At 43.3% G+C, this 24714-nt stretch overlaps 1 protein-coding gene across 1 annotated transcript; it reads right to left on the bottom strand.

Moving 5' to 3' along the window:
- Positions 1 to 1970: 1970 nt before the first annotated feature.
- Positions 1971 to 24411, bottom strand: LOC120515532 (protein lifeguard 1-like). Its single transcript, XM_039736593.1, has 11 exons — positions 24306 to 24411; positions 20009 to 20336; positions 17981 to 18059; positions 16252 to 16305; positions 13958 to 14048; positions 12175 to 12212; positions 11784 to 11872; positions 9436 to 9524; positions 8381 to 8470; positions 5925 to 5972; positions 1971 to 5075 (listed from the first exon to the last, which is right to left on the bottom strand). Exons 2-11 carry the CDS (start codon positions 20310 to 20312, stop codon positions 4926 to 4928), a joined length of 1032 nt encoding a protein of 343 aa, XP_039592527.1. The 5' UTR covers positions 20313 to 20336; positions 24306 to 24411; the 3' UTR covers positions 1971 to 4925.
- Positions 24412 to 24714: the final 303 nt, after the last annotated feature.

The raw sequence follows: 24714 nt of genomic DNA on the forward strand, positions 1-24714 counted from the left end.
GGCTCTGCGGCCCTGTATACCTTGATTGAATGATGCAAGTTTGGCTGTGTTATGTTAGGGATGGGTATAACAATAGCCCAAACACTTCAACAATAAATAGTGTAACACAACTACAAGACTGTGACAAATGTTTGTTTAAGCAAAACATGTCGAGGAGGTGCCCCTCTAGATTTTGGGAAAAAGCGTTAACCATTTTGCAAAGGTGTTTTCACCATTTAAAACAGATCTTGAAATCTCATCGAAAACCTATGCAGTTATCACTGCAATTCTCCATTATAATTGGAACATCTGTTACATAGTTGTAGTTACATACCCTGATGTTTTTATTACATTTTGAAAGTACAGATACATCATAACTATGTAAGTACACTTGTCATTGGATCGATGATAAATTGATACATTGTAATTATATTAACTGTGGAATAACAATGACAACTGAGTAATTAACTATAACGTTACTTTGTATTACACAGTAAGTACGGAGTAATAACTCATAGTTACACTGTACTTATACAGGTAATTACATAGTAGTTACAGTGTAATTATGGACACTTAATGTAAAGAGCTTTTGGACGGGGCTATCACTTCATTCCCATCGGAGACGAATAGCACACAAGAGAGGCCCTGTCACTCCAGATTCATGCATTACCTACCACAACACACGTGATCCTATGACACCGCTTGACAGTTACGCATGTACAAAGTAGACCTGGTTATCATCCTCCATGAATCCTCCAGCAACTGCACCAGGGAGAAGGCTTGGTCTGCTGTTCCACATCTGGGATGGAATCCATATCGCTCCTCCTGCATCTTTGGCTCAACCATCGGATGGATTCTTCTCTCCAGCACCTTTGCATATGCCTAACCGAGGAGGCTGAGGAGTGCGGTCCCTCTCTGGTCGGAGCATACTCTCTGGTCCCCTTTCTTAAAAATGGAGTCAGAGTTATGTCATTGCTGTCTTTTGAAATGCAAAGATAAACATAAAGACGAGGACCGTTGGTCCTTAACAGAAAGAAGGCCATTCTGCCAATAGAAACAAAGCCTCTTTTGTATGAAGTCCCATCCTCTGTTCATGCTGGTCCAGTAACTATTGTGTATTTATAATTGTGCTTTAGTAATGTAATGTTCTGACAGTAATGTATAGTCTCTACACTACATATAATATGTATACATAAGACTGGAATGAGCAGGCTGGCTGATGGACTGGCACCTTAACCACAGTGGTCTCCTGCTTTGTGCCCAATTGCTGCCAGGATTGGCTCCAGCATGCTGGATTAGATAAACATGCGAGGATGTGAAGTTTACTTTATGTTATGTTATGTTATATTAAATATGTGCCAATAAAACCAAACAAATGTGTTAAACAAATGGGAAAATGTCAGGCAGGCACAAAATATTCAATTAAAATTGCATAAAACAGGAAAAAGCTTGCAAAAGACTTGCACAGAATGTGGAATGAGCCATTTTATTCCAGCTTAAAGGCAATTTAATTACTTCAGCTATTTAAATGAACCACACATAAAAGAGTAAATATCTGAAGCTGTCTGAAATGAACATTTGGCAGGAATTGTGGAAAGGAGGAATCCACTGTCTAGGAATGTGAAGTGTTTCATTCTAAAATAATAATAATAATAGTAATAATAGTAATAACACGTAGAGAGATCAGTGAGCGTACACGTGACAGTAATGAGCCGGTAAACCTGCAGTGGTCTTCTTAGTCAGCACAGGGCAGAAGGGGCTTTGTGTCTTCACCACTCCTGGAAATCCAAAATCGGTCGCACAAAGCGGTTTGGTGTGAGGAGAAGTTTTACATTCTAACCTTTGACATTATTTTCACCTGGCAAACACATTGAAATTGTAATACATGATAACACGTGCTGCTATGATTTCGTAATTTTTTTTTTCTATATCCATCCATCCATTATCCAACCCTCTATATCCTAACTACAGGGTTACAGGGGTCCGCTGGTGCCAATCCCAGCCAACACAGGGTGCAAGGCAGAAAACAAACCCCGGGCAGGGTGCCGGCCCACCGGAGTTTTTTTTTCTATATACTTTTCTAATTAATCTCCTTATGGTGAAATCATGTTAATTAAACGTCAGGGAGTCAGCAGTTACGTTACTTACTTGATTTGAGGTCATTTTCTAACAGCGGAGGTTTTCTATGGTGTTGTTTGGTTAGTTTTACCATGACACCATTTTGTTTTCATTGACGTTGCAGTTTTGCTAAGATGGAAGCCGTTGTTACTAAGGGGCGTATCCCAGGAAGTTGCTTTGGGTGACATCATGGGTTCAACGCCTCAGGGATGTCATTGTCCAAATTTGTGGATAAGTAGTGAGTGAATAGTGAAACCTCTTTGTGCATTCTGTCCCTTGGACCTTGAATTTGGATCTTCCTTTTTACTTCCTCGTGTACGAGGGGTGAGTGTTCCAGACACGGAGGGGGACCTCCACCCTCGGTCCTTGAAGTCTAATAATACGGAATGCATGCTATGGACACTGAGGGGTGCCAGTGCTGTAACTCAAGGGGTGCGCGCTCTGGATTCTGAGATGGGACCCACCTCCACTAAGGGCTTCAACCGGCACTAATTGTATAAAATAACAAATATCACTTGGTCAGCCGTGAATGTCATTACTTTCTCGAATACGTAGGATTGTAATCGTCCAAAAATTGGATTTCGAGATTTTGATGAATTTTGACATTTTAGACCTCCCTGAGTCCAAAAATACATTTTTAGAATTATGTGCGTGTGTGTGAGTCTTTGTGTGTGTGTGTGTGTGTGTGTAAACACGATAACTTGAGTACGCGTTCACTTCGGTCAAGCAAATTTCACATGCAAGTATTCGGTACAAAACGTAGACTTCTATCAACATTTGGGCCATTTTTCTGCTAATGAGAAGTGGTACTTTACCTTTTATTAATGCAGCTACAGAGTCTGATTTATTCAACTTTACTTTTAAAATAATTGTTCAATATATAATTCATATGATTTGTTGTTGCTGATGGTTCTTTGATGTACATACTCTAAAAATATAATCCTTGTCTTGCGGTTTACTCCTCAAATTTTCATCCCCATGTCTGAGTATACGAGAAAGTGACGGGGAGAGCACTCCCGATTGTTTGACTTGATGATAGTTTGCCTTGTCTTCCTGGTTTTGACCCTCGTCGTTAATTCCCGCTTCCTCTTCTTTTTTATTCTACTCAACGCCATTGACGACAGAACAAGTGTCGCTTTTAAATGCGCTTTTAAAGGCCATCATGCTTCGAACACGATGGAGTCATTAGAGTCTCAACCTGCAGCGCAAAATGGCTTAAGCAGGTCTCTTGAGATTCAAAGAGAAGGAGAAAAATCCCACCAAGGGGTAATTTGTCTGGGTGTCCCTTCAGTGTTTTATTTTTAATAAATCTGCAAAATGTTTAAAATCCTGTTTAAATGAGGGATAACACAACTTGAAATGGTTTTAGCAGAAAGCTGCAATATAACTATAAAGTGAAAAAAAAAAAGTGAAGGGATCAGAATGCTGTATGAAGGCGCTATATAGCTTACCTCACGACTCACATGCCTACTTCTGTTTTGGGAAATGGGTGTGTCTATGCAAATTAGCCACTGAATTCCCAGGGATCTGCGCCCAGTGTTGGAGTTATAGTGGCGGCTGGTGAACCATGAATGACAACTGTCAGAAAACCCTGTGGGTAAATTATGTTAGCTCTCGTCATGTTTAATTTTATTTATGAAATAATTGTGCTTACTGCTTTCATTCATTTTAGTCGCTAGGTTGACGTTGTTATTCTATGCTTGGAATCCCACTTGGGGTCCCGGGGCACTTTATTGTGTTAGCATATTGACTGAAGGATGGCAGTAAATTTGAGCTAACTTGTCTCTGCTGTGTTTCCCACAGGATCACGAGATCAAGCACCCAAAAACCTGAAGAGGCTTTCATTCTAAGAAATCGGAAGAGCAAAAGGCTTAATGTTACCAAATGAAGCCAGAGCCAACATATGAAGTCAAGAAGAGCACTGAAAACAAGTTCTTACCTTAACTAAATAAGGCCACGTCCACACTACCACATTTCCTTCATTCTCATTTCGCCTTTTGTCCCGACTTTTGGAGACTTTTGAAAGCCATTTATTGCAGAAAATGCCGGCTCAGTATTTCCATATGGACGGTTGAAAACGCAGAGATTTCAAAATGCAATCTCTAAATGCACTCTGATTGGTTTGTGCCTTTCACGTGGCCCTTACCTGATTGGATCCTGCTCCTTACTATCTCATTCCCTGATTGGTTATCCTTCACAGAAGAAACGCATATTCCAACGTAACGGAGGGGTTGCTCTTCATGTTCTCTGGCTGTGTTGCTTACCTTTGAATGTTGCAAACACGGCTGCAAATTGCAAATAATTTACCGGTCACTAGAATTTTGCAATAAATCCTGAGGCTAGCGGCGTAATCACCTCCTAATTTGGGGACATTGCGATAAATCCTGTAATCGTCTCCTAAAGGAGGACACTTCCTCTTCAGTTTGATGTCAACAGCAAATATTGACTTTTTGTGTGTGTGTGCGCGAGTGGACCCTGCGATGGACTAGAATGTCTAGGATTCGATCCCACCCTGTTCCTAATGCAGCTCGGATAAGTTTGGGTCCAAAGTCATCCGGAAATTAATTAAGCAGGCTTGAAAATGTTATGTCTTACTTTATGCATCGTGTTAGTTTTGAAGAAATATTAGAAAACACAAATGTTTAGGGTGAAGCTTCGAAAGTCTTTGTCTTTTTAAACTGGATCAACGGAAGTGAAAACAACATAACTGATAAAAGAAAAAGAAAGAAAGGAAAAAAACAACAACCTCTGAAGAAAAAACAATTGTGCAAGATGCCAATGACCAGCTGTTATGGTCACCGATTACAAGGCCGTGACGTCACAAGCTACTACTTGCTAAGTCCGATTATCTGCAGTATGAACAGGAACAAGTTAATTATATCCAGATACAGATTCAGAGCAGCAAAGATGTACTCCTCGGGATCGATCGAGTATCTGTGTTTTCCTCCCAGCATCATCTGAGTGTCGATGACCAGGTACTGCAACACAAAACAAAGGCAGTCACGAGAAAGACATTGGGTTTGTTTCTTCTCATAATTTTTACCTTTCTCAATCTGTCATTTGTCACATCTGTGTATTTGGTCATCACCTTTCTGGCTCTGCTCTGGTAAGCGGTACCCCTCCAGAACGAGAGGGGTCGACCACGCTAACTGTCCCTCCTTTTCCACCCGCTCCTTCAAGAAGCCACCCTCATGTAGTTTACAGTGCTAAGAAAAAAATGTAATCTCATGTTTTCACAGAAAATTGAAAATTACAAACCTGATAGACTATGTGTCAATGGAGATGCACGGTGGACAACAACAAGCGATATCAAAAACATCCATTGAAAAAAGTGTCACCGTTTTCGTGTCACATAACCCACGTGTCAAGTGATCCAATCGCATGCCCACAATGTGCAAAAAGCAAGCATTGTTCACTAAAATATTGTTAAATAAATACGTTTCTGGATAATCCGAGTAGCGTATTCCTAGCAAACACATCAAGATGGAATTCAATTTTTGAATTGAAGACCCGCCTCTCCCCTTCATTCATTGGTCAAGAGCCCTGTCTTCAATTCAAAAGCTGTGAACGTGTTTCCTGTGCATACATGACTCTCACCTGGTAACGATAAAAGCCGAGGTGTGTTCTTTGTTTTAAAAGATTGCATGTTTGAAAATTCTGAATGTTTGGGATGACCCTCAGTATTTTTATTTTTAATCTGTTGACCACAAAACGCAACAAAGCAAAAACGTTTTTCAAACTTCAGTTAGTGTCCATGTAGCTTGCTAATGAAATGACTTTTGCAGTGGCATATGCTGCCCCTGCTCGTTATAATCAGAGTTACTTACGATAGAAAAGATCAGCGTTCCGCTTCCGGCATAAACTATGGAAAGCCACTGTGGAAGAAAAAAACAAAAAGAGAAATGAGATGTAAATTCAGAATTCTGCATGAAAATGGTTAACCCCGAGCTGTGGAGATGTGACAGTTGATGTGAGGAGCTCTGAAGTGAGAAGTCTACCAGCTAAATGAGCGGGTCTCCAACTCAGTCGCCAGGACCCCATGTGGCTGCTGCTTTTTGTTCCAATCAGTTTGAGTCACTTTCCCGCTAACTGATCCCTCTTAATTAGCAGCATTTTTCTCTTCTCTTATTCCAAAATGTTCAGCAGTGTGATTTTGACGTTCATGAGACATTTAGAGATATTTGTACTTTTGTGGTGGCTTGTCTCCATTTGGTTGTTTTCACCTTAATTGGCTGTTTTCTGTGTAGAATTTCCCCTTAATTGTATCATAAGCCCCCTTAGTGTTATGTTTACCCCAGGAGAAGTAAGCAAAACTATTTATTTTTTTCGACACAAAAAATGTTATTATGTGTGATAGGAACATATCAATACCAAACATGTCAGCATATGTACAGTAGAATCAGCCTGACTGGTGTCCAGATTTCATACATGTCCTACGTGATGATATGCCACCAACACACAACACAACACAACATTATGTTTTATTGTGCACTTTTCTTTGAATATTTAGTAGAATATCAGTGCTTGATCCACACAATCGATGCCATTACAAAGCTTGGTGACATCCACATTTCCCTGACATGAACCTTGACAGTTGCCACACTGTGAAGAGCGTACGGGGACTAACGAATTACTTGTCTTTCCACTTAATTGCAATCATTTTACCTGAAGCATTCACCAGGTATATTTAAGGTGGTTCGGTCGTACACTAGTATCCATGTCAACGTCTGATGACCAATTGACAATGTCACCACTGTTGGCTGTGTGATTCAACTAATAGTTCACTTTCAGTTTGTTCTAAAACTGGCTTTACAGCTTTTCATTTTCATGCCATTTTGTGTTTTGGTTGAAGGTGCCACCCCACTCATGGATATTGATGAGTTACCATAGAGTTGAAAATCTAATAGAAATATTCATGAGTTTTTTTGCAGTAAGATGTTGTTTTATCCACTAGATGGCAGCAGAATACGGTCCTAAGTGTTATTCTGGCTTAACACTCTACGTGCGAACAATAAAGCTCGGGGTTAACCGTTTTTATATAGAATTCTAAACCGGGAGACACTCAGGGTTAATGCCAAGGAGGTTAATAAAAGAAAATGAACAAACAGCAGGGTGGCCAGCAGGGCAAACAACACTGAATGCCAAAAGGCTAAAACTGCATTAGTGTCAGACCCCCAAAATACTCATTAGGAAAAATAATGGATTAAACAATCAGACCATCTAGGAAAGCACAATTAAAATCTTAAAAACAAAGTTAAAGAGCACCCATGTAACACATAGTGCATAAGTGCTGGGTACGTTCTAGTATGAAATGACCAAACGCAGCGCCCACCCCTGGTATGACAAGTAACTCCTATCACCAGAGCCCTTACGCTGCCTCCCATGGTCCCATGTTTTATCGTTTTGACGTCGATCCCAAATCACATTGTAGAAACTGGGAAATGACAACTTGACTAATTAGGCTTGGGGTCCAATTAAACACATTAGTTGACTGAAAGAAAAAAACGCTAAGTGTCTGCTAAGTCAAAAAATGAAAACGTCTTGTATATAGGAAACAATGAAAGTGTTGCCACCACTACTTCTTAAAGACAACACTTGAATAAATATTTATTCATGTATTTATTTTTATAAGTGTATGAATATCAGTATTAAATATTATTATGATGGGTTGGTGTCCCTGCCAGGATGAACTCTGCTCCCTTGGCTGGCCAGAGGGCCTTGATAAGTGACGGTCATCATGGGAGCAGCGGGTATACTGGGTGGGCTTGGTAGCTGTGAAGGACAGGTCAGCAGGTGACTGCCTGCTATGGGCAGAGTGTCCCCCGTACACTGGGTGGCGGCATCCTGTCTGGCAAACCTCAGTATGGATACCCACAAAGCAGCATGGGAGTTGAGGTCTCATGGGGGTGCTCTGTTGGGTATTGTGGAGGACACTAGGGGGAGCACCAGGACCATTGTGGTCCTATCAGACCTGGAAGTGCTCTCTGGTCTCGCTTTAAAAGAGATCCCACCTGTTGACCTGGAGAGAACATAAGCAACACTCGACTAGGATGAGTGGAGAAGAACACAGTTGAACAAATCGGAGAGGGCAGTGACCTGTTTGTGCTCAGTAAATGGAAAATGAAGCCTGTAAAAGATACAAATAAAAGCCATTTTTTAACCCAGGACTGCATATGTTGTAGTTGTGCTTGATTCTTTTGGGACTCAGAGGTGCCCCCTACTGGCCAGACAGTAATAAATATCAGTAATATTGTTGAATGTCATTATTATTTATTTTACTTACCCGGCTGCGGATTATTGCAAAGAGAATTCCACTTGCAATTAATGTCCACAGAAAAACCCAGATGATTCCAGACAGAGTGGTGAAGTCCCACTGTGTGTAAACAAACAGCATTAAAATGGTTAAAAATAAACACAAAAACAAGACAAGTAGTCAAAAAAAGAAGCCATCAGAGGAGTGACACATCCATGGAGTGGAGTCGCTTGGCCTTGAACTCCTGCTGCTTTGTTTTCCTCCAGTTTTGTTTGTCTCTCCATCCTGACTGTCTGCTTTATAAGCCCAGGAAGGTTCAAGAAGACACATGGAGATTCCCAGGGCATTGGATAATCGGAGCCTTGAAGAAGATTGGGGGGTCACATGATGCAAATGAACCTGCTTGGGGCTGTGGACACCAAGACACAGGATGAGTGTACAAACTGCACACAGATGGCATTCTGTCCAGGACGTTGGTTCTGTGATTATGATTATAATGCCACCCCATTGTTTTTTCTTTTTGTTTTCCAAGATTATCCGTATTAATGATATTGGGGTCTTTTGAGGACCACACTTAATTTATTTTTGCAATGTGCAGCCACTTAAATTGACTGCTACTCTTGCTGCAAACACAGAGTTGTACCAGTGTCTACCAGAGCCCAGTGTTGTGTCTTTCCAATGGGTACTAACTTTGGACGTGCCACTTAGGTGACATGCTGCTAAATGTTTTGTTTTGCCCTGTCCCTGACACTTAGTGGTCTGCCTCCATGGGCACAGTGTGTGCTGCAGAAGGATGGCACGCTCAAGGTGAGGGCTCGTATTCTCTTTCTTCAGACAGCCCTGCATGTCTCCCTTAAGTATGCGACCATTCAGGTAACACGCAGAATCACTGTGTGGACCACTGGGGACCCTCATTGTAACGTATCAAACAAACAAAGTCCCCAGTGTTGTTTCTACAGCATGCTGGCCCTACTCAGGATTTAGGGCAACATTTCCAATGTATGGTGATTGGCCCACTGGCAGGACTGAAACATTTCAGACATTGTCTCCAGAACTTCAATGGACAAACCAATTTGCATATTTACCTTTGTCTGCAATGCAAATATAGAGAGACTGAAGCAGACAATCCCCGTCGCGGCCACTGCCCACATCACTTCATCAGCCTGGAAAATAGCTATGGAAAAAAAAAAACAATAATGGAAAGATTACTAAGTCGCCATAAGAATGTTAACTCTTCTACGGTAATTCTTATCATGTCTTTCATAAATGAGTCCCACTTGACCATTTGAAGCTCATTTCTTCTGAATACACAATGGGAGGCAGCTTAAGGGCTCTGGTGATGGTAATTACCCGCCGGACCAGGGGTGGCGCTGTGTTCTAATGCCTTCTCTCTTCATCCTTCTGCAAAACAGAAGATTGACGGCTGTTCCACCATTGGCATCACGTCCGTTGTTCTGCCCCTCCTGGCATCGATATGACCGGAAGATCGGCCATTTTGAATTATTTCTATGTTGTATTTAAGTGCTTATAACTTCTGTAATTATATGGCGTCACCAGGGTGGTGCCCCAACTCTTTCATGTTGTATGTCTCCTCTCACATATATTAAAAAAAATAATAATAATAAGATTGCCACTTTCATCTGGTGGGCGGAGTTTGACATTTCACTGGGGCGGGGCCAAACAAGCCACAAATATAAATTGCCCAATGGTAATGCTGCACATTTACATCCATCCATTGTCCAACCCACTATATCCTAACTACAATGTCACGGAGCTCTGCTGGAGTCAATCCCAGCCAGCACAGGGTGCAAGGCGGGAAACAAACCCTGGGCAGGGCGCCAACCCACCACAGGGCACACGCACACACATACCCACACTCCAAGCACACACACTAGGGACAATTTAGGATCGCCAATGCACCTAACCTGCATGTCTTTGGACTGTGTGAGGAAACCCAGAGGGAGAACATGCAAATTCCACGCAGAGAGGACCAGGGAAGCGAGCCCGGGTCTCCTAACTGCGAGGCAGCAGCGCTACCACTGCACCACTGTGCTGCCCGCTGCACATTTCCATCATTTCAAATATCACAAACTGTTTGTAATGCAGAGTTACAGTATAACCTACAGAAGAAAGTGTATAGCAGGAGGTGTGGAGATCAAGGAAGGCAACCACTGTCTGCATTTTAATGGGTCATGTGCTTTCCTTGCATGCTACAAACATAGCCAACTAGTATTGAGGCCAGCGCCTATGGTATGGTGCAGCAAGTCAAGTCAAGTTGGGGAGAATGCACTGGTACAGTGTGTTGTCGTACCCACCACACAACAAAACAGTTCAGGATCCTGGTTGGGAACCCCCCTGGCAGACACAGCGTCCAGTCCCACCCACCGGAAATGACTCCCTATCTGCCATAGCCAGGTGTTATGTGGGCGACCCCTTGGCCTGGAACAGCCACTCGGGTCCCCAACAATGAGGATTCTACAAGCGGGATCACCCTCGGGTAATCGTGCCACATGGCCATAGTGCCGTAACTGACACTCCCTCACAATGCAGGTCATTTCCCTCATTTGGGACTTGATGAGTAACACAAAGTCAAACCAATGGTACCCAAGGATTTTCCAGAGAGACACAGTACCAAAGGAGTCCAGTCTTCATCTCAGGTCACTGGATAACGTCCATGTCTCACATCCATATAGCAAGACAGGAAGCACCAGGGCTTTAAAGACTAGGACCTTCGTCCTTTTGCATGGATATCGGGAGCGCCACACACCCCTTTGCAGCGACCTCATGACCCCCCATGCTGTCCCAATCCATCTACTGACTTCATAGGAAGAGTCACCAGAGACACAAATGTCACTGCTGAGGTAAGTAAACACCTCGACAAGTCCTATGGCGCAGTGAAGAAATATAAACTGTTTTCAACAAGGAACACATTTGATGTACGGCAATGGCGTAGGCACAACGCAGACGTATAAATCAGCCTTACGTCTGAACCAGAAGTGGTTCACAGTTTGAGTTTTAAACTCTTTTGACCACCAGATGTAGGAACCTGGAATCAGGAGGTGAGTAGAAGTGAAGGTTTAACTAGAAAGCCCAAATCTGGTGATAGAGTTATAGAGGGTGAGGAAGATGAGTTTGTCTGTGCTGCATTATGGGGGAGTGCACATGTTGAATGATTACTGGTGGATGATGAGCACTGGGGAGTATTTGTGTTACTGGGTTCTGTTCAGACAAACTGCATCAGATCCTGCACTCCACACAGTGAGAGAAAAGCAGCCATCGCAGCCAGTTAGGCCAAAGGGGAGCTGTGCTCATGTTCCACTACATTTGCAGTGCATCAGCCAGAAATGCAAAGAAGTTTTAGCACGTAGCTCTCTTACAGGACCCTTTATTTGATAAGCCGCATTATCGTTTAGCTTGGTTCAGCGCACTGCACCGGCGGCTTGAAAGACACAGGCGCCTCCATCATCTTTCGATGTACTTGCACCCGTTTCACCAGCAGATGGCACCTGGGAGCCCAGTAACCTGAACACACTTAAGCACTTTGACGCCACTTTAAAAGCATGCGAACAAAGCTGTAACCAGTCGAAAGGTAGAGTTGGACAGAATCACACACGCCAAGTTTGATTGCTGTGGATGACTTGGGCACAGACAGTCCTAACCAATGCATAAATAACAAATCCCGAGGTGTGCCTTGTTACTTTGATCTCTTTCTGTGCCCTGTGTGTGTGCCTGTGTCACGTTGCAGTGCTCCTACTGCTTTGTATACACGCGTCTTACCATCTGAACAGCCCGGTGGTAGTTTGTAAATGGGTACAGTTACTTACGCAGCTGTGGATCCCAGCATCAAACCTTCCACGGCAGTCTAAAAGAGAGGAAAGAGACACTCGGTCACAGGCATTTACTCCACTAAGGATGTCTTCAATGCTCACTTGGTATTATGAAGATCCATCACAAGTTCTGTAAGTCAGTTAGATGGGTAGCATAAGAGTCTCAAATCTAGTGTGTAAAATACTCGTGCGCAGAGCCCTGCATAATTACCATTAACAGTTCATTGGCTACTACAGTAAAACGCCAGCTTACACAAACTGAAATTATGTGAATTTAAATTTATATAAACGGTTAAAAATTAAAATAAAATAAAGAGTTTCAAAAATTCAAACCACAGGATGTGGCTCAAGGTGACATACTTTCTTCACGTATCCATTGCACTTTTAGTGTGGCAGTGAAAGAAAATGTTAAAGGAATACTGAACCCTAAAAAAAATTTTCTTAAAACGTTTCTTACCCCAAGTAGTCCGTAATGATGGGTGAGAAACATTTTTAATTTCACGTTTTTGTGGAGAACGTTTCTGATAGAATGGGAGTCAATGGTGACAAACGCTGGACAACAGCTCACGGCATAAAATCGTCCATACGTGTCACATAATTCTTGTCGAGTCAGCCAATAGTATGCTCTCAATGTGCAAAATGCAAATATGGTTGACTAAAATTGTTGGTAAATAAATAACTCTGAAGAATGCGAGTTGTGCACAAACAAGAAACGCCTTCAGCCAGGATGGCGTTTTTGAAATGAAGACCCGCCTCTCCCCATCGTTCATTGGTGAAGAGTCCTGTCTTCAATTGAAGCTCCGCTCTCCAGCCCCATACTGTAGGTTGGAGTTCCTCCCCCTTCACAATCATTGCCTTGCACTTGATTGCATTGTACTCATAATGGAGGTCGATTATCGATGTATAACGCCACAGATTAAGATTAGAAAAACACTGCAAAGACGTCGACACACGTGCAGCAAAATGTGGGACTGATTGCTTGAAGTGAGCTGATTTTTGCCGCTATTTCCGTTTTTAATGAGACAGCAGAGATAGCCGTTCTGACAGAATGAGTAGGGTTTTTTATAAGCCCTACGTGATCCGGAGGTCTGATGCCCATCCCAATTTTTTTCAATCGTTTTCAGCACCTAGCAGTGATTTTCTGTGCAACAGGCGTGGCAGGAGAATGATGGAGTGCAGACTTGATTGGTGAGGCTTAATGATGATGACGATGACGAGCTTGGATGTTCACGTGACCTTTGGGAGTCAGAGGTCCGTGGACACTAAAATAGGAACGGACTCTGCAAACAGACAGATAATTTGGTTTTAGATCAATACAAATTGCAAACACAGAATTCAATTTTGTTGGATCAATTACACGCTGATCACTCTTGGACAATTCTACATTTAATCGAGCCATTGCCATTAAAGGAGACATGAAATCTCTCTTTGTATATATACTGTAAAATCCAACATCTGTTTGTATGTCTGTCTGCTTTTCACGAGGGAAAGACGCAATGGATTTAGATTGTTTTTTTTTTTTTCTATGATTTTCTTGAACATTCCAGCTGATTTTGCGACTTCTCTCATCGCACCAAGTATCATAGTGCGATTTATTTGCGCTAATCCGAATGACAGGCTGCAGGCCGAAGGGAGGGGCAAGCGTGACGTTAGGAATGGAGAGCCGGGCAGAGCCCTCCTCACTGTCCTGTGTCACTACCACATGGGCAGAGCCTACCAGGCACTAACAACTCAATCGGAAGGTCGCCAGTAAAGCGAGAGTCAAAATGGCAGAACTTACAAATAGAATCAGAAAGACGAAATTCAGAGGGACCCTCCGACGGATATCTGAGCAGCAACTCAGGATGATGATTAGAACAAAGGCAGCTGGACTGGCATAAAAACAACAAAAGATGAGAGTTAATAATACAATACAAGCAATCACAATTCAAACCATTGTTCTTAACCGTCACGGAGCCTCTGCCAGTGTCAGTGCCATTGGTCTGGGGGAGTCGGTCACCATCTCCTAAAAGGGGGTTACAGGGCCTGTCCGCTGAGGCACACATACAGCACCCTCACCCACTTTTTACACATTTTGTTGTTTTTCAATCTTGTGCTAAAATAGTTTCAATTCATTTTTTTGTTTGTCAAGCAACACTCAAGACTCCAGAATGACAAAGTGTGAGCAGGATTTTAGGAATTTTTGCAAATTTATTAAAAATGAAAAAAACAAAAAGAAATATCTCCTTGACACAAGTATTCAGACCCTTCACTCAGGACTTTGTTGTGGCACCTTTCCAGTCAGGGGTCTTTTTGGGTTTCATATGACGAGCTCCACACACCGGGATTTGGGGATTTTCTGCCATTCTTCCATGCAGACCCCCTCAGACTCGGTCAGATTGGAGGGAGACCATCGGTGAACAGCAGTTTCCAGGTCTTCACAGAAATATTCGACTGGGTTCAAATCCAGACTTAGACTGGGCATCTCAAAGCCATTCAGAGATTTGTCCCTGAGCCACTCCAGTCAAGGCCAGATCAAGAGTCCCACAAGCCCCTGGGTGACTTAACTCCTTAGCAGGGAGTTGACGATAGTTTGATCAGTGCAGTGTGCGGACGCCTGGTTGTTTGATGCAGTACCATATTCTCACTTCTGATTTCAGCACAAGACTTGATGGCTTCGTGGGTTCCCACTCGCGGATACTCGCATCATTTCATCGAGCTTGACTGTGAAGTGGCCCCTTCATGGTAGGTCTGCCACCTGTTGTCCTAGCTTTGTGTCCCGTTGGAAGGTGGCACTTTGGCACAGTCCGAGGTCCAGAGCGCTCAATATAGATTCTGTATCTTTGTACTTTGCTCCTTTCAGCTTTCCCTCAAACCTGTTTCATCTCCCACTCCCTGATGTTGAAAGAACAACCCCACAACATGACACTGCTGCCACCACCACCGCACTTCAACCTTTGGAATGGAATTGTTCCGGTGATGAGCGATGCCTAATATTAGTTTAATGACACTGGGAAATCTTCTTTCTCACAGTCTGGGAGTCCTTTAGGTGTCTTTTTGGAAACTCTAAGTCGGCCTCCATGTCTCTTTTACTGAGTAGAAGCTTCTTTATGGCCACTTCATCACCAAGGCCAGACTAGTGGAGGGTTACAGTGATGTTTGTCCCTTCTGAAGTTTCTCGCAATTCCACAAAAGTTCCCTGGAGCTCAGTCAGAGCGGCCATCAGCTTCTTGGTCACCTCTCTTACTGTGGCCATGTTCAGTTTGGCCTGACCGCCATCTCCAGTAGATGTTGTGGTTGCTCCAAACTTCTTACATTTAGCAGTTATGGAGGAAAATCTGCTCTTGTTTTTGTTGTTGTCCCAAGATCTTTTCTTATTTTCACTTTGTCATTATGGATTATTGAGTGTATAATGATAGGCAAAAATGGCAAACCTAACCAATAACACAATAATAACACAGCATTCTCAGACTTTTCGATTCCATTGCAGGGTTGCAGAAATTCAGAGGATATCTGGGAAGTCTTAGGAGTAAAGTAATAACCAGCCTTAGGCTGGACGCCCACCACAGGCACACATTATCATTAGGGCCACCAACAAAATATAATAATTATAATCATAATTTAAATGAACACGAACATCTAGGGGGATTTGGAAGGATAACTGGAGTTCTGGGTGAGCCTAGGACACTGGACCTGCGAGGTAGCAATGCTAAGTACTGCACCGCAGTGCCACCCTTCATTAAACTAAATAATGATAAATCAACAGTTTTGCTAAACATTTGGTTTTAAATAAGCTAACATGAAACCAGGAGTGTATCCTATTTTAATTTACGATCACAGAGGGCTTAGGCCTATTCAGATGCAAGACAGACACCGGTCCTGGCCAGGGTGTCACTCAATCTTTAAAGCAGACGGCATCGGGGATGTGGGAATGAATCCCATGCAGATGAGATAATGACCAGGGTACAAGACGTGAACCCAGAAACTTGGATCTTCAAAGGCAACCATCTTTTGTTTTCAATTTAAAATTTCTATCCTTTCTACTATCAACAACCAAACAAATTAGTTTCAAGATTCTTACCTCTAAATACTTACAAGGTTGCAAAAGTAAACCAGGAATGAGCCCGTATCCACACTTTAGGTGTTTCCCTGGAATTAAAAGCACATTTTAAATATGAATTTCCTAAATACTTTTTTGACACAAACCTCAGGCCACTACAAAATATTCTGAGCAAACACTAAACTTTGCATTTCTTTTCTAAATACAAAAGGTGTCATCCCAAAGCCGGCAGTTCTTCTTCTTTTAATTTCTCCTGTGATGGATGGCGTAAATTCTGCCAGTGCAGAATATGCTACGTTGGCATCCTGGCAGGGCTGGAATGAGGAATAATGCCTGGCTGGGAGGGCAGGGGGAAACAACCTGTCAGAGCTGAATACTCCCCTGACATGCTAGGTAGCGGCATCCCTGACTGGTACTACCAGTACTGACTCCCACAAGGCATGCTAGTAACTGTAATCCCATGAGGAAGCCTTGATGGATTCCATGGGTGCCGCCAGGGGGTGCTGCAGGGATTTGTGGTCCCTACTTTGTGGGACTTCCATGTGACCCAGAAGTGCTATTAATGGGCCACAACCTGGCACCGGAAATACTCCTGGGTCAGAGATAAAAGGAGCTGCTCTGCCTCACCCAGGCGGGTTGGAGCCAGGTGGACGAGGACAAAGCTTATCTGGGAGGAGTGGAGGAAAGGAAAAGAACAGAGAAGTTGTTTTTGGTATGGTGCTTGAGGAAACCATGTCATTTACTGGGTATCAGCTCAGTGGCCAACTTATTAGACCCACACTCGTTAACACAAATAACACGCTAATCCACACGGCCTATCATGTGGCTCTGTTTATCTGGCACCTCATCCAGAAAAAATTTGACCAACCATCCCAGCCTGGACACTAGCCCATTCTTTATGTCCCATAATATAAAATATGGCACCTTCAGAAAAGTCTTCAAACCCCTTCAGTTTTTACACAATTTATTGTCTCTGGGCTATAAAACTGTGACCACCCAGAAGGAGGCGTCACTTCAGCAAGAGTCGACCAAAGCGAAGGAGCTCCTCGAGTTTACTGAGCCTGATCAACGGCTCACACTCACTTTATGGGGTAGTTGTTTCGTTTCCCTTTTTACACGGTCATCTGTGTGTCTTTGTTCAGACTGAAAGTAAATGAGGACCACTGGGATGGAACCCCAGAACTTCCTCTGTCGCAAGACTGGCAGTAACTTGGACAGCCACACTTGATATGGGAAGAAATGAGTGCTGCAACATAAGAAAATGTGGAAATAGTGACGAGGTCTGAATACGTTCTGAAGATATTTATCTGTTTTATACTGGAGGACCTTTCATAAACATCTATCTATCTATCTATCTATCTATCTATCTATCTATCTATCTATCTATCTATCTATCTATCTATCTATTATATAGCTTTTCACCATTCATATCTATCTATCTATCTATCTATTATATAGCGCCTTTCACCATTCATATCTATCTATCTATCTATCTATCTATCTATCTATCTATCTATCTATCTATCTATCTATCATGTCTGTGTGTGTTTTTGTGTATTTTTATCTCCATTATAAAACATTCTGTTTGCTGTTGAGGTAACTCAGTTAAAATATAACCAATGTTGAATTTAAAGGCCAGAAATGAACAACTGAGAAATGCAATGACTAAAACTAGTCCATTTTCTTAGCTTGTTCCCAAATGTAGGCCACACATCCTCAGTTGCCTTTGCTTTCTTCCCATTAACGTGCCCACCCTGTACTTACCAATAAATAAACATGCAGATGATGCCAACTGTAATGGCAATCTGAACCATCAGCGTTAAGTAGACCTTCCTGATAAAAGCTGCAGAAAATCAAACAAAGAGCAAGTGATGGAGACGTCTTATCAGCTGGTATGTTTTTCATGCAATTTCAATTTGTTGTTCTTTCCTTACACTTTTCACTGACACGACTGAAACAGAAAAAACATGCAGTGTTACTGGAATTGACCGCATATGATGGTCAGAGAAGATAGAAGTCCTGTAAGAGTGACCTAAGTACTGAACAAAGTGTCTTAGATACTTGAGGTAGTTCACACACATCTTTGTCTTAGATGGTTATTTGACGTCTTCTTGATTAATGTGTCAACAGGAAAGAAAGAGGGGATTATAGAGTTCTAAATGTTTCTTTCACATAACGGTAAGGAATACAATTCAATATGTGAATTTGAATATATATATTGCATAAATATTTATTTGGTTCATGGATCCTTACCTGGCTGGGAAGCTAAGGTAGTGAGTGGTCAAGTAGAAGGGCAGCCCATTCCCCACCTCCGCCAGTATAAAAATGGACACACTGGTGTCATGGTGGGACAGGACTAAAGAACCTCACCTGGCTGGGAGGCCACTTTAATGAATGGATGGGGGAGCCACCCTGCCAGTACTTTCTGCTAGCACAGCACAGTAGATGGCAGCATCTGTGGACTGTGGTACCTGGATTAGGAACTGTAGTCCCATGGAGCAGCCCTTTTGGGTTCCATGGGTGCAACAAAGGTTAATGGACCCTACTTTGTATGGCTTCTGTCTGCTTTCTACATGTAACGTCCTGACAGTGCTCCTGGGTCTTTTATGAAAGGAGCCATTCTGCCACACCCAGAAGAGATGTAGTTGGGTAGAAGAGGACAAAGCTCACCTTGGAGGAATGGAAGAAGATAGAGAAGAAGAGAAGTGTAGCTAAGCTTGGAGTTTGACAAGAAACCCGTCAGGTGGTATTTTGCTGTAATAAACCACTTATTTAAACCTAGGACTTGTGTTTGGGGTTTGGGGCTCACTAGCACCCTCTACAGGTAAATGTTGTCACATACAAGTGCTACAGGAGCATTGTGAGGAAAACCCTGAGGGATGAAGTAAGGAATCAACAAAGTTAGTTCTGCCTTATCACCCTTTGCCTCTGGAGTGGAGGAAGCAACCGCTGAAGACACTTGACATCACTTGTGCTCCATCTCCAGAAGTCTCGTCCCTTCAGCCTGGTCTGCTAAATAAGAACGAGGAGCCAGCATCCTCAGGAGTGTCTTCACCAATGTCATCACAGACACCAGGACGGTCTCTTGTATTTTCTTTAAGCTTCTAACAAGTTGGCCATAAAGCAGGGATTCCATTGAGGACCCCAACCCTTTACCTTGTCCTGTCTGATTCTGACTCCATACACTGTAATGTTTTTATATATATATATATATATATATATATATATATATATATATATATATATATATAATATAATTGGGTCATTTCTTAATCCAGTTCAGGGTCATGTGGGCAGCACTGGGTACAGTGCAGGGACAATCTCTTAATGGAATGCCAGCCCTTGACGGGTAGAACCTCACAACAAGAGAAATTAAACGAATTAGAAAAATAAATCGTCTTCCATCCCGTCAATTATCTACTGAACACAAAACTGCAGTTGTAGCTGAACTGTTGTCATTATTCCTGTCCACTCAGAGGACAATCGAGTAAACTTCTTCATTGTCATCTGTTGAAACAGAAGGGTCACCTGGTAAAGCACCACTTTTGAAGATGATGATGGGATGGACTCCTCGCACTGTGAATATCAGCGGCTAAGGACAACGTATGCAGTGCGGTGACACCAATATACCAGCAGCTTGTGTTTCAATTGAATAATGTAAATTATACGCCACTCGGCTGTACTCCACACTAAAGAGCGAGCGGAGTGACGGTGTGCTATTTGATATACCGTGACAGCTGACGTATGGCACACGTATATGACTTACAAACACCCATGACGCCGTGCACTTGCCTCGTCTGACAGTCTTCTCCGAAAAGCAGTTGTAAGGAAGGTCGTCGGAATACGCGGGAGGCGCGTCGACCCCTGCAGGACCCGGATCTTGTACAAAGTCTACAAACTGGTGTCCTGAGTCGTACTGAGAATTGGGGTACACCATGGCATTGTTTCCTGGGTTGGTCTGGAGTGGTGTGGCATGCTTCCAATAGTCATTCCCTTGGTCGCCCCTTGGCGATGGATACTGTGCTGTCGTTTGGTCTGCCATGTTGTAGTTTGGCACTACGCTTCCAACTGGTACCTGGGCTTTGTCCATTTCCATGTGGTGCCCAATTCTGTTTTATTTCTACAAGATAAAAAGAAGATAAAAGATTTAAGGAGCAGAAGGGGCTGCCCTGACGCTGAGGCTGGGTGGAGATACTGAGCGAAAGTCTGCTGGCAAGGACCTCATTAAGGTTGGCATATGAGTTTTTGAATTTCAAATTAGGGTAAACGGGTGGCACGATGGCTCAGTAGGTGGCACTGTCACCTCAAGTGTCCGGGTGTCCTGTGTCTGTGTGAGGGTTCATTCTGTCCTTGTGCCCAGTGATGCTTGGACAGGCTGCAGCTCCCCGTGACCCTGCCCTGGATGTATTATACTAATAAAACATTTGTATGATTTATTAGAAATGACTGAGTTGAATTTGTTCTTATGGTTTCCTAATTGAGATGAACTGCTCTCTGCAGTGGGCTGGCGCCCTGCCCGGGGTTTGTTTCTTGCCTTGCGCCCTGTGACCCTGTAGTTAGGATAGAGCGGGTTGGATAATGGCTGGATAATGGCTGGACGGATTAACTGCTTTTGTATGTATTCTTTATAGAACACACGACTTTATTACTAAATGAAAGGAACTCTAAAAGCCGTTAGAATTGTGGATGTAATTCACATTGATATAAAGGTTATGAAGAAATAGGCCATCATTGTTGGAATGGATAAAGTTTGGGGGAGGCAGTGAGCCCCCTACCCCATACACAATCACCCAGACTCCATTCCCGGGTTCAAAAGAATTTTTATTTCAACCAAATATCATTCAACAGGCATTTTTCTCTACGAAATGAAAGCCAATGTGAGATTTGTCCTCCTTGTCCTCTGACTCACTGGGTGACATGGAGGGCTCACTTCTGCTTTGTGCCAAGTGCTCCTGGGCAGGACCCAGCCACCCTGAACTGGTTTAGGCTGGCTCATTAACAACAGGAGGCCATCTTTAATGCCAGTCATTTATTTTATTAATGTGGCGCCATATCATCCGAATGAGCAAAGACCTATAAATTAATTTGATTTGCGACGCTTGTGCCAGCCCCCACCAGGCCGTTTGAGCAACACTGCCAGTTATTTTAATTGCCCTCATTTAGATAACATTATGGAAAGGATATCGTATAGTACATTTAAAGCCTAGATTATAGAGTTAATGGTTATGAAGGCTGAAAACTATCCCAGCATCACTGGGTGTAAGATGGGCACCTTCTCTGAATGGGGGTCTGCTCAACTGCACACTGCCCGGCTCTATCATTTAGCAGGGGTACCCGTCTCCCCCAAATGGCGCATGGACTGAGACGACGAGGCAATGGGTGCAGGCAGCACTTTGGAACGGGCGACATTGTCACGTAACGTTATGAAGCGTCAAGTGTGAACCCCAAGAATTACAAACAAATGTAGCGCCTTATTGACCCACTCTGGAGAGCGGCGCCGTCAGAAGTCGTGATGGTAAAAATGCAACGAGAGTGAAAGTGTGAAGAGCACAATCGTCAAGTCAGCGATGGAGGTGACCCTCAAGTTTTAACGCCGACGACTCTACCTGGAAGGGACACTTTTGAAATGTAGTCGCTGTCGACCGTTGCAATCGCGAGGCCGTGTTGATCATTTATTTAATTGTACTTTGCCATGTCTGTGTCTCCCATGCTCTGATAGCGATGATGATGATGATGATGATGATGATGATGATGAGGTTGATTCTTTTACTCATTTTTATTGCATGTTTATTAAAACAAGCTTGATGGTTCAATGGTCAGTCCGCCTGTTTCGATAGCATTGTACTTTTACGAATGTCTGATTAAACGATATGTCTTATGAATACATCTTGTCACTTTTATGAATTGGACATTGTAGCCCTTCCGTCCCTCATTCTTCTACCTTCTTGTTGCCTTTTCTTCATCGGACATTTCAGCCCCATCGCGGACCCATGGACATGCGCCACTTGGTTTACTTATCTTACGCCAGCGACTTGTCTTTGCTCATTAGACATTCTCGACCTCTGGTGGACACCTGATCACATTACACCCGAGCACAGACACGGACACTGGACAGACAGACTTATCACGTTACTACTTATAGATGGAGATCACTAGCTGTGCTACCCATCAGAGCTAGACAGTTTGAAATCTAAGTAATCAACGTAGACTTCAGTGTCAATGTCTGCATTGCACCATCTATTGGAATGGATCCATTATCCCACCCGCAATATCCTAACTACAGGGGTCTGCTGGAGCCAATCCCAGCCAACACAGGACGCAAGGCAGGAAACAAACCCCGGGCAGGGCACACACACACCCACACACCAAGCACACACACTAGGGACATGGATCATGAAAATGCATGTAGCAATACAATCCATTGTATTTATCATTCCAACAGGTGGCGCATCACAAACATTTGAAATAATAGGATGCATTGCTACAAATGTTTGTGATGCGCCACCTGTTGGAATGACAAGTGCGAAACTTGAAACTCTTCAGGCAGGACTCCAAGCACTGTGTCTAGTGAAGTCCACGCATTGCTCGTCACCTGCCTAATCCCCCTGGTGGTGGCAGCATCATGTGACTGGGAGTCCAATCAGGACTGAGGGCAGGATGAATGCAGTCAAATACCGCGGGGTCCTTGAAGAGTGCACAGCACATCTCTGACTGGGGTGACGCTTTAGCACGACAATGACCTGAAACATACAGCTAAGACAGAGATGTGGTGGCTTTGGGATAAGTCTCTGAATGTCCTTGAGTGGCCCAGACTTAAAACCCAGAGGACACGTATGGAGAGACCCAAAGATGGCAGTTCATGGATGCTTCTCATCCAGTCTAACAGAGCCTGCGGGGATTTGCCAGGAAGAATGGGATAAACTTTGTAAATCCAAGTGTGCAAAGCTTGTAGAGACTTACCCCAAGAAGACATGGACTTGGGGCTTCAGCATAGTATTGAACACAAGGTCTGAATACTTCCAGGGATGAGAGATTTCAGCTTTGGTTTCTAATAAACTTACAAGCCTTTCTAAAGACACGTTTTCCTGATGGGTTTCCTATTATGGGTTATTAAGCGTAGCTTGGTGCTCAAAAATGGCAAATGTATCCACCTCAAATGACATGGACAACGCAGAAAGGGTCACTGGTACTTTCTGAATCCACTGTTTGTATTTTAGGTTTTCTCAAAGGTGGTCCCGATGAAGGGCTGGTAGTCTGAGAGGCGCCCACCACCCCAACTACATCTCCTAGCAGAATTCCATTGATACCTTGGAGCTGCAGCTACTTGAACCTCGGAGATGCTGGAGATGGCGTATTATTTTCACAATATGAACAATACCCTGCAGCATCCATCGTTAATGTATCATTTGGAGTTGCCGGCCACTCTCGAGGTAAAGATTGCTGTGCATTTGTGACATGGAGGCTGGCTGGTTACTCATTCTCAATGTGAAGATATTTCAAGTCTGTATATACAGTACTTTATATGACCGTTCTCTACATTGATCCACGTGTCACAATGGCAGGTTTTAATTTAAGTAGGCTGGTTTGATTGAAGTGTGGCACCCAGTGCTGCCAGGCCCAGCTCCAGTCCCAAACTCCAGTAACGCTGGCAGTGAAACGCCATCCTGCGTCGGCTGAGCTGACATTACGAGTCAATCAGGGGTCTGGGCTTTGACAACCAACAGCCATTAATCTGCACACTCACTTCAGTACGTCTGGTTTATTTCTTTATTGCTGAACGCCTGCATGCCGAGATCATTTAAAGAGTCTTTCATATCTTAGCGAGGTCAACTTGCCAGCTTCTCCTGTTCAAGCATCGGCATTAAAGTTGCATTCCCGTAATACCAGGATTTACACACAAACTGCATGTTCAGTGAAATGAACTGAAAACACTAAAAAGGTGAATACTTCAAGATAATATTTGTGAAAGTCGGTATACTTTACCGAGTTTTTAATTAGCATAAATAGGCATTAGAGAGCCAGGGGTGATAAATAGAGCCTGCCGCCTAAAATCCCATTAATCCCAGTCCATGACAGATAAAAGGCTTACCTGTGTACCTGAAGTCTGCCAGAAAGTTAAACAAGAGGGAGACGCTCCTGTGCTTCGATCGAGTGGGCACGTCACGCATCCTTTTAATGTGCCATGCCGAGTCTCGCCGAGACCAAAGTCCACCTTCTATCCTGTCATTTCCATGACAAAAAGACTTTGATCTCGCAGAAAGGACTGATAAGAAGCGCCGGTCTGGCTTGTATGCGTACTGTATGTTTAAAAAAAGTGACCTGGGGGATTTAAAGGCAACACAAATGTCCACGTCGGATACCTCAAATGTACAGGATGCCACATGACTGTAACATCACAACCGCAGCATGTCCACAATTCACGTGCCAGTCCAGGTCACTTGACGTTCGTTCGCAGATTCACAAAAAAATGACCAAACTCTCGCACTTTCTAAAGAGTT

The sequence above is a fragment of the Polypterus senegalus genome, chromosome 15, assembly GCF_016835505.1.
Source record: "Polypterus senegalus isolate Bchr_013 chromosome 15, ASM1683550v1, whole genome shotgun sequence".
NCBI lineage: Eukaryota > Metazoa > Chordata > Cladistia > Polypteriformes > Polypteridae > Polypterus > Polypterus senegalus.